The sequence below is a fragment of the Cucumis sativus genome, chromosome 5 (genome assembly GCF_000004075.3).
Source record: "Cucumis sativus cultivar 9930 chromosome 5, Cucumber_9930_V3, whole genome shotgun sequence".
Classification (NCBI taxonomy): domain Eukaryota; kingdom Viridiplantae; phylum Streptophyta; class Magnoliopsida; order Cucurbitales; family Cucurbitaceae; genus Cucumis; species Cucumis sativus.
The window spans coordinates 749,861-760,766 of NC_026659.2; the positions used below are offsets into that span (position 1 = coordinate 749,861).

The 10,906-nt window shown below is 28.9% G+C and overlaps 1 protein-coding gene across 3 annotated transcripts; it reads left to right on the forward strand.

The window, feature by feature from the left end:
* The first annotated feature begins 2,002 nt into the window (after positions 1 to 2,002).
* Positions 2,003 to 3,257, forward strand: LOC101211522 (ethylene-responsive transcription factor ERN1). Of its 3 annotated transcripts, none has more exons than XM_031885319.1 (2): positions 2,003 to 2,252; positions 2,689 to 3,257. In XM_031885319.1, exons 1-2 carry the CDS (start codon positions 2,009 to 2,011, stop codon positions 3,084 to 3,086), a joined length of 642 nt encoding a protein of 213 aa, XP_031741179.1. In that variant the 5' UTR covers positions 2,003 to 2,008; the 3' UTR covers positions 3,087 to 3,257. The 3 variants fall into 3 exon arrangements, with proteins under 3 accessions (XP_031741179.1, XP_004145964.1, XP_031741180.1); XM_004145916.2 differs by having other exon boundaries at positions 2,692 to 3,257; XM_031885320.1 differs by having other exon boundaries at positions 2,698 to 3,257.
* Positions 3,258 to 10,906: the final 7,649 nt, after the last annotated feature.

Below are 10,906 nucleotides of genomic sequence, written 5' to 3' on the forward strand. Positions count from 1 at the left end.
CTTGAGGTTGTGCTGCAACCGTATGATCTGCCTTCTTACACCACATCACTAAATTATAGTATTAGGAAACAGGGTTAGCAACTTAGATACAAGTGTTCAACTCAATACAAAAATAGTAGAGGAGGGATAGTGTTACCTTTCTAAATGAAGCTGCTCAGAGAAAACATAGAAGTAGAAACTGGTCCATTGCAACTGATGCACCAGCCTTGTAGGAAATACCCCACCCCTGAAATCACAAAGCCCTTTACCCAAATAGGGTTTATGGTTTTAATGGGGAACTTAAAAGTCAAAGACTCAAAACAAAGCATCATTAGAGACTAAACTCACACTGTATAGGACGGTTAAAAGCCTTGCATCCCATTTGCAGCTTCCATTTATCTGGACTTGTAGCAAAAATCAATGCAAGAAAGCCAGATTGTGCAGTTGCAAACAAACAAATTAAAACAGCCATGGTCAATTTTGTCGATGAGTCCCGATAGAAGTAATAATAGCAACGATAAAGTTTGCTAGGAAATAACCTTCTAATGATTTTTTTAAAACACATTTCGAGTTCTATCCATCTTCATGACTTTGAAACAACGTTGACATGAAAAAAAACAAAGGCTAAAATTAATCGATAGCAAAGATTTATTTAAATAGAAAGGACGTGTGTCCAAATAAAAAAATGTTAATGCTTCGGTATTCAGGTCAACCAACCGAACCAATAAACATATAACAATAAAAAAAATAATAAAGCTGAATTAAAATGATATAGTGTAGACTCACCATTACACTGATGTAAAGATTTCATCAAGTCTAAGAAATGTTCGCAATTCAAGTCCATAAAAATTTAATATCAATATATTCGACGTTATTTTATCAAGCATACTCCCAAAAACTACTTTTGAGTCGTTACTCAAGTTTTAGTAACAATATTTTAAAAGTAAATTAATTTTCATGTCATTTATAACTATCAACTTATATGAATAAGTTGTTACAAAATTTAAAGAAAGTTAGTGAAATTATATGTGTCAATATATGTATACATACAGTGGTTTGTATTTGTTATATTGTAAATAATATATACCTTTATTGAATCTTTTTCTTTAAAAATTAAATACTATTTTAGAACTTTAAATTAAAATTAAATAACTTGTTAAAGGTTTAACTCAAATATATACATAATCGTAAATTCAATCAAAATAATTCAATTCATTTTGAAAACTAAAAGATAGGAACATATATATATTAAACGTAAAAGGAATACAAAATTGAGTAGGAATACGAATACGAATATAATTGTTATATTTATAAATAGGAAAATTAAAAGGAAAAGGCAATATATATCTATAAATAAGTTGTCGTCCATGGAATTGAATTAATTACTACATTTCAGTTTATAATTGAATTCCACTTTAGCAAATTGAAGTCTATATATCAAAATTTCATTGACAAGTACTTCATCTTCCAACAAATTTCAATTAGGCCCTCCAATTCTTCCTACACCATTTTGCTAAATAATCATTCATATATATATGTAAACTATGTTCAATAAATTCATGTGTACTTATAGTTTATCCTTTATTTATTTTAATGTTTATTCAGCAAAGTATATGATAAACAGTTCCAATATGTTTAAACTAATAGATTGAATTGAAAGTATAGATGTGTGGATTAAAATTAAAAGTAATTTATAGTACTTTAAAAATGGTACTTTCATCCCTAACCTATAAATTTTGATATGAACTTCATCTTAAAGTTCGATTTTGTAAGAAGAATTAAGTGGAAGTGATATTAAATCCATAATTATTTAACCCAAATAACATTTCACATAAATTGTCTCTCATAACTTGGGCTTATCGTAAACAATTGAAATTAAGGCATTAAACAACACATTGATTGATACAAACAAGGAACATTGCCTGCAACTTTAACGTTTTTCCAAATTAGGTCATCACCATTATTTTGCTTTAACTTGTCTTTATTTCATTACCTTTCAACTATTAAAGCTTCACAATTGAAGGTTGCCATGGCCATGGGGAGCTGCAGAAAGAAGGCTTCATCAAGAGGCCACCATCGTTATGTAGGAGTTCGCCAGAGACCCTCCGGTCGATGGGTCTCTGAGATTAAGGACTCCCTCCAAAAGGTCAGGCTATGGCTTGGGACTTTCGACACTGCCGAGGAGGCCGCTCGGGCTTACGACGATGCTGCTCGGGCACTCCGTGGCTCCAATGCTCGCACCAACTTTGAGTACTTGCCTCCGACCTCTGCTGGTAAGGATTAAACTATTGTTATGGAATGAATATATAAAATGCAAAATTATTTATTACATGGGAATGTTAACCAAAATTTTATATAAATTTTTCAATATAACAAAAATGAGAGATTCTAATCAAATTATATATATATTCACTCATCCCACTCCTATTTTTCTCACTTTTTGTTCATCTACTTTTTACCAATACTTTCAAGAAGGAAAACTAATGTTTAAATTCTAAAAAAAATTAGTTTTTGAAAACTTGTATTTCTTTTTAAAATTTAGCAACCCTTTTACTTGAAAAAGATGAGAATTATTGTAAGAAGATAAAAAAAATAAATCCAAATAGTGACAAAAGGGATTTCAATTATACAAACTCAGTCAACTATTTTTTTTTCTATCAATTACTTAGTCGTTTCATGGTTCTGGTTTATGGGGTTGGTTTAATTTAGTAGATGCAGGCGATGCTAACCAACCAACTGAATCGCCTTTCTCTTTCGAGGAGGGCTGCATCGAAGAAGACGGGTTCTTAGGAGCCCTAAAGGCGAAGCTGTTCGACGGCAAGGGGCAGAGGGTGCTGCAGGCGGTGGCGCAAACAACTTGTTGCTCAACCACGGATAATCTAAACACAAACAACAACAGCAATCATAACGAAACCATCATTATTCAAGGTGGCATCCACCCACCGTCATCGTCAAGCGGCCAAGTTGACGCGGTGACGGCAGAGCTGGATTCCGGGGGAGGAAGTGGGTGGTTCAATAATGCTTCGGCCGCCGTGGGACTACATGCATGGCCAGTGGTTTTAGGTGGCCTAGAAGAGGGGGGCATTGGAGATGTGTGTGTTATGTAGTCTTAAATGGTTTTTGTGTATGGAGAAACCAATAATTTTGTAAGAAACAAATAATAACAATGGATTGTGTGTACAAAAAAATGAAAAGCATATATATATATATTATTATGTAAAAGGATAGAAAAATATTTGGGTTTAATTTATTAGTTGGAGGATGGAGACATTCTAGGATTCATGATTGTCATCCCATATGTAATTAATTTTCCATATACTACTTATTTGAATTTAAAATAAATTGTATGTCATGGTTTTATAACTATCGCTCTTTGATAAAGGGTAAGTTTGATAGATATTTTAGATTTATTGAGGTTAGTAGATATTGTGTTTCACAAAAAAAAAAAAAAAAGATATTTTTAAAATATGTGATTCAAATTATACTAAAAAAACATATAAAAAAATTTTAAATTATAATATTCGTCGTGTTATAAACTTAATTTAATTTTTAATATAATATGTATTATTATGCAATGTATTATAAATTATATAAAAATCTAAAATAATAATTATATAATTTTTTTTAAGTTAAATTACAAATTTGTTTCATATGGTTTTAGAAGAATAAAATTTAATATTTATAGTTTATAACAAGATTTAGTCCTTTTTAGTTTGATAAAATCATACAAAATCTTATACTATTTATAAAGATTTCCAAATCACAAAGGAGATTTTATGAAGCATGTATGTAGTGATTTTTTTGATAAAATGATGTCACATTGTGCTCTTCATTTTGATAAAATAATGAAAAGTAAGTTAAATAGGATAATATGGTATTTGGGCTCAAATTTAAACGAGCCAACAAAAACAAGCCCATTAAATAATTTGGTCCAAGCCCAACTAAATCCAATTCCAAGCTCAAGACCAATCTAAGCCTAAATCCAATTGATAAGCCCACAATAGAGAAGCTCTTATTTTAAATTTTTTAGGAAAAAAGAAAAAAAACTTTTCAAACTCATCTTGAGAATCAAACCAAGAAAAAGAAAACGTTTTTCCAACTTTAAGAACTCAGACTTCGAACCTCTCAAGACAAACACATAGGAAAGAAAAACCAAAACCTTCAAAACAAATTTACTTTGAGAGGAAAAAAAACACTTCTCGTAAAAGAAGTTACAATGTTAGACAAATATCAAACTTGATTAACTTTTCAACCATTAATTGAAATATGCAGGAATGATTCTGATGGATAATTTATTAAGTTTTCTATAGTATGTTTCTTCCCTACCTCTTCAATATATATATATATATATATATATTCTATTCGAAGTTAAAAAGAAAGTGATTCTCTTTTTGTGAATTAACAGTAAAAATGTGTATTATTTGGATGAAGCTAAAGTAGGGAAGTGAATGGTATATAGATTAAAGAAAGAGTTATATATATATATATATAATATTATATGTAGGCTTTATCACACACACAACAAATTGAATTCAAATTTCATTTTTCTTCTTTCTATGATATTTATTAATCAATGGTTCATTGTGGGGACAATTTTGAAGTCCTCGTGAAGCTATAGAGCTTCTGTGCTTCTAGCCGCCACCAAATTTCTCAACTCTCATTTTAATTACATCAATCTCCTCCTTAAATTCTCATTACTTTCCTTCCTTAACCACTCTTTTACTACAACTATCATCCTAAACATGAATGATGAAACCTCCAGTCTCTATATACGTTGAACTATGCCCACTTCGGTTATTTAAATACTGCTTCATGACAGTGTAGTAGTTGCAAGAAGAAATGAATTTTGCCTCCATGATATTCCCTACTTTAGACCCTTTTGAACTTTAAAGTCATACACAAGTTTAGTTGTAAAGATATATATGTATGTATGTATGTATGTATGTACGAAGTAGTGTGTTAGGAAGGGATCAAAACGGTATAAACATGGATGTGTTAATTATTATCAAGAGGGTTGTGGTTTAAAATCAATTTTTTTGTCCCGTTGTAAATAAAATAAGTATTATTTTTGTTTAGAAAGAAGTAGAATATAAAAATTGACATTAATGTAGAAACAGTACAAAGAAACCATAATAGCAGCAGCTTCATAAAATCAAATACAATTTGATTTAACTTGTAGCCCACCTCTATTTGAATTTAATTAACCATATATATTAGGTATTCCAGCAGAGCTCTATTTGAATTTAATTAAGTTATTCCATATTAAAAAAAACCAATTAAATTATTCCAAAAATAAAAAAGAAGAAGAAGAAGAAAAAGATATAATATAGTTAAAGACATTAAAATCAAGAAATAGGGTTAGCTGGTAGAATTGAGATGCCAACCACTTTAGTGGTTTATAATTTTAAGCTTTAAAGACACTTGAAACTCACAAAACAAAACAAAAGAAAAAAAAATCCAATATCCAAATAAACATTATTCAAGATGGATATTTAATGTCATTATTAACTTAAACATTATTATACAATCTTTTAATTAGCTTGTTTAATTCATATGAATGTTTGTCTAGGTATAATGTAAATATTTTTCCTCATTTTGCTCTTTAAAACTTTCTTTTTAAATTTTTAAAAAGTTTTATTTACTTTTATTTTATTTATATATAAAGGTGGTGATGAAAATCTTACTATATAATAATTTTAAAAGGATGATATACATAAATTTATCAACCAACATATATATATATATATATATAGTCAATTAAACATTAAACAAAGCTACACAACATAGCAATTTAGGTTGGAATTAAAATAGATGAATAAGAAAATGTATTCAACATGAGAACCCATCAATCTTAACTAAAAAGAAAAAAGAAAAGAAAATTAGACCTAACCTATTGAGTAGATTATTGAATCCTTTGAATGATCAAATCATACAAACACCCCTAATCAAACCATCAAATGATAAGTTGGAAAACGATACATGCAAACTTATTCAAACTAATTTTCTCAAAACCTAGCATGAAAATTACAAAAAATAGTTTCTTTTTTGAGTTATATGTGTGTATATATATATATAAATGTTTAGGGTAGTGTGTCCTAGGAAGAAGGATATATAAGAGAGAGCCGCCAAGTGTTAGAGAGGGTATAGTGTGTGAAGTGTAGGGCGTGGTCCAAAATAGATTAATGAGGGGGAAGGGAAGCTGCGTGGTCCTCTTCCCTTCTTCTATGTGTATACCCCAAAATCTCAAATACCCATTTTTAAACTCTATACATTATTTTTGTTTAATAATGTTCTTCTTTAACCTTATCTCTCACTCCTTCTTCATTCTTCATCTTCAATTCTTATCTAATTTAGTTACCTTTTTTACTCCAATAATTAAAGTTATAAGTAACGAGATCGAACATTCAACTTTTGAGAAAGTAATAATACATCAAGTTGTTTGTTTTCTTTGTAGTCAGCGACAACAGAAAAGTTTGTATTCCCGTATTTATCCTGTTTGTCTTTTTTTTTTTTTTTGTTTTGTTATTATCATGACGTATTATGCTTGAATAATTATCTTTATTTATAGAAATTTGAACCATAGTTGAATATTTGACCTTTCTACGTTTATATGTAGTTTCATAGGTTAATTATTTTATTTACAGGAGAAGATTTAAGAGATTTTTCTCCAAACTACTCGCGGTAGTTTTATAAATTAAAGAATAGAAGAAAGAATTTAAGAAGGTATTGAAGAAGGTAGGATAGAATATCAAGAGCGAAGAGAAGGCAAGTAAACAGTTTTCATCTGCGTATAAACCCTAATCTTTTTAAATATTAATATAATGTGTCATCTTTTAACTTGAAAGACATTATAATATATTAAATGATTTTTTTAAAAGAATACGTAGCGTTGTGTCAGATACAGGTGCACTGGATAATCCAACTAGATTGGACAATAAACGTAGCACCGTTCTATCATCATCTCCCACACCCTCACCATTGAAGGTACTAAATGGTGATTTAATACATTTTCAATAAAGATAAAAAGTACTCTTTTTTTTTTCTTGAAAGAGGAAAAAGGGGTTGGGAAGAACTAAATTGAAACCCCCATTGACACACAAAGGGAATTAGACAAGCACACATTTCCTAATCTATTTTTCTTGTGTGTCCTGTTAGAGTTATATTTCTTGCATCTCATTAACATATTTGGTCCATCCCTTCAACTAAAATTAGTAGTGGGTGGGTTGTCCCATAAAAATGAAAAGAAGAATAATTAATTCAAAGTCTATAACCTATATATATATAGAGAGAGCCCATGTCCAAATTGTAGTTTTATGGGAAGGAATGTAGGGTAGTAGAGGCAAGAGATAAAGATTAAGGGTATAGGGAGCATAAGAAAGTGGCATGGGGATGGGGTTTAGGCAAAGGGTAAAAGGGTCAAGAGGGCAGAGGGCAAAGGGCAAAGGGCAAAGGGCATGGGGTAGGGGGTCCTTATCTAGGACACTGCATGCTCTCTCCTCTCTACTCCCTCTCTCCTCTCTCTCTTTTTCTTCTGCACATTGCTTCATTCATCATTCTTATGTTAACTCTTCTATGCCCTCTACACCTATATATCTGCCTAATATTCATCTCAATTCATCTATCTTTTTCTAACCCTAAATTACTGTGTCCTCTTTATGCTTTGGTTACCATGCTTATAAGATATATTATTAGAAATTAACTACCCCTCTAATTTCTTTTTGTTCTATGAGTCTAAATAATTATGCTCTTTTTTTTGTTATTAAAGGTTTGGATTATGTTTTTTGAGATATGGTTCCTATATATCTCTTTGAAAGGTTTCGCCTGGTTGGATCTTGTGGATTGTTTCTATGTCAGTGTGTAACTAAAATAATATTTAAGACAACTAATGATAGATAACCACGATAGATTGAGTTAGAAAAAAATTGTCTTAAGATCAAAACTCTCGGGATAAATAACATACTTTTTAACCAAAGATTTCAAACAAGACATGATATCAATCCTATTTGAATATTCTTAATTGATAAAAAAAAAAAAAAAAACTATATTAGGATTATCAAAGCACATAATCGAGTTCAAAAAGAGGTCCTACATTCAAATTTTTTTACAACGTCATCCTTCATTATTTTCTAATCTTCAATTATTTTGATTTCTATATACTTCATTGAGAATTCTATATACCAATTACCTAATATATCACAAAAAGATAAAATTAGAAAGTAAAAGAATTACATCAAAATGACTAAATAAAATACAAATAAGATGCCATTGACGGGTTCATATCACGATGTGTTGTTTCTACGTGGCTTTCAACTAACAATTTTCTTACAATGTGTTTGATTGTTTAGTCATAATTGAATTAAAGCATAAAGTTTTTTTTTCCATAAAAAATATATTAAAGTATAAAGCTAAGTTTAAAAATAAAAAAAAAAAGTGAAGAAGGAAAGAGCAATCATTTTTAATTTCCATGTGAATAAAGATGATGTAAAGACCATTTGTAAAGTTAATTAATCCAACTAAAACTTAAAAAAGAAAAGAAAAGAAGAGCAATTAAGATAATTTAATGTAAATTATTTACACATAAGTTATTGTATACTTTAATTTGATTATGTACTAAGGACAGATAAATTCAGCATTTGGATAAGATCAGTGGTGTCAGAAGAGTTTCAAAATATTTTTTGTCTTCTTATTGTGTCCTTTTTTGTTTCAAAAATTAAATTGTCACACTTTAAATCAAACTAAAAGATAAGTTTGCATGTGAGATATAAATTATTGTAGATAAATCAGTCATTTTTATTTTCTACTTTTTTATCACTAATAATTTAATGCAGTATGAACAATCCTCCTATTCTTTTGTTTTAACTTTTCCTTCTAATCCCTTTTCATTTTAAATGTAGAAAAGTTAATTTAAGTTCACCCACTACTGTACCTTCTAGTTTAATCAAATTTATTCATTAAAATATTTAATTAAGTTGAATATAGGATGGAAGTTTAAATTTATTAAATAATAAAAGGTTACCCACCTTTTCAACGATTATTTCTTGTAATAAAATACCACCGACACACCACTTAAATAATGATATCGATTTTCTTTTTTTAGGAAATATTAACCTTTTATCAAGTATATATCTCTATAATGATATAATGTTGTTCACTATTAGTTCTTATTTTGTCATGTTTTTAACTAGAACCTTAAAAACATCTCATTCCAATGAATAAATAATATATACCATCGTGTGTGTGTGTATATATATATATATATATATATATATATATCTTTAGAGGCCAATGCATAGAAGTTTGATCAATTCCCTCGAACATAGATTCAAAATCAAATTGAAAAAGGCTTTTACAAACACTCTAAGCCAATGTTTGAAACTAGCTGAATAGCATATCCCAACACTACCAAAATAATTAGTATTCACACACACGTCTATACCTTCAAGAAGACTAACTTTTTATATAAAAACACACAATTAACACTATTTATAATAATAATTGTTAGAGATTAATACAGTTTTTTTTTTTTTTGTCAATTGGTAATATCACATAATAAATGGTTTGGAGAGGTCACATGTCTAAACGGTCCGTACAATGTTACTATTTTCGGTTAAAATTAACTTTCATTGGTTAGACCTTTTACCTATTTGAAGTTCACAAATGAAGAAGAGTGTTTAGATATGATATATAACTAATATTTTGTGTGCAACAAATAAGATATACGAAGGTGCGGTGGTTTAAACTTTGATCTCAAAAGTTAAGGTAATTACTACTGAAGTATAAGTTATTTTAGTTACTTCTATTCAAAGATATAAATCAAACAAAATTCGTAAAAAATAGAACATTTGACAAAATATTTACACTTCATGTGTAATGAATTTAAAAAAAAACTCCAAAATTTTAAGTCAATCGATTTTTTTTTTCTCTACATTATGTGAAAGTGAAAGGCGGTAGGAGTTGATGTAAGCTAAAAATTCTCGACCCAATCTTGAATAAAAAGGAAAATATGTCTTAATTCTTGAATAAAGAGAAAAAAAATTACAAAGAGAAAATATATCTTAAAAAAGAAAAAAAGTTAAAAATGAAATCAGTTGATCGTTATGTTTAATCATTTACATGAAATGATGTCAACGTAAACCTAGCTCAATTGATCATTTATGACATATGAATACAATCACACTAACACAAGTGTAGGTATGTTTTTTGAAAAGAATATGATAGATTATGAGATGCACCCGAACATCTCTTCACTAAGAACTACAACTCGATTACTCGTAAAGTCTATCGTATTGAATTCTTTTGAAAATTGATTCACGCAGATATTCGAGGCTCGAATATATCTGCCTTCACAAGTTGGTTGAAGACATAAAAAAACACATGAAGCAGCCTTTTCCAATCAAATTTGTAAATGGGTGAGGGTTTTTTCTTCATGATTAAAAATACCATATTGCCTTATTTATACAGTGAATAAAGGAAGAAATTTCCAAGAAAATGAATACTTTTGACAAAAAATTCAACTCTAAAGAGAGAAGGAAAGAAGAAAGAAAAGAAAAGGAAAAACACACACACACAGCCTAATCTTGACAGTGAATAAACATAATAAATTTCATAGAAAAATTTATGGACAATTTTGATGAATTGTATGATATTTCAAACATCTTTTCCCTATAGTCAAAATCTAATATTTGTACATTTCTTTTCCTCTACCAAAGTCTTCTTGAATCAGATCATAAAACATGAAAAAAATAATATATCATATCTTTCCTTGTATAATTCTTTCATTAACTTTTTCAATTTTGTTCATATACTTTAAGTAACAAAAATTACATTGAATTCTACTTTATTATCACTATCGTATACTCAAATTCTCAATTTAACAATGATCTCGTAGAACTTTAAAGTTGTCGTTATTATTTTATAACTTTTAACT

What these genes read in the sequence shown, in the direction of transcription:
- LOC101211522 (XM_031885319.1), top strand. Translation starts at nt 2,009, where the DNA reads ATGGCCATGGGGAGCTGCAGAAAGAAGGCTTCATCAAGAGGCCACCAT. An exon ending in CTTGCCTCCGACCTCTGCTG is followed by an intron (nt 2,253 to 2,688) that starts GTAAGGATTAAA and finishes GGTTTAATTTAG; the next exon opens with TAGATGCAGGCGATGCTAAC.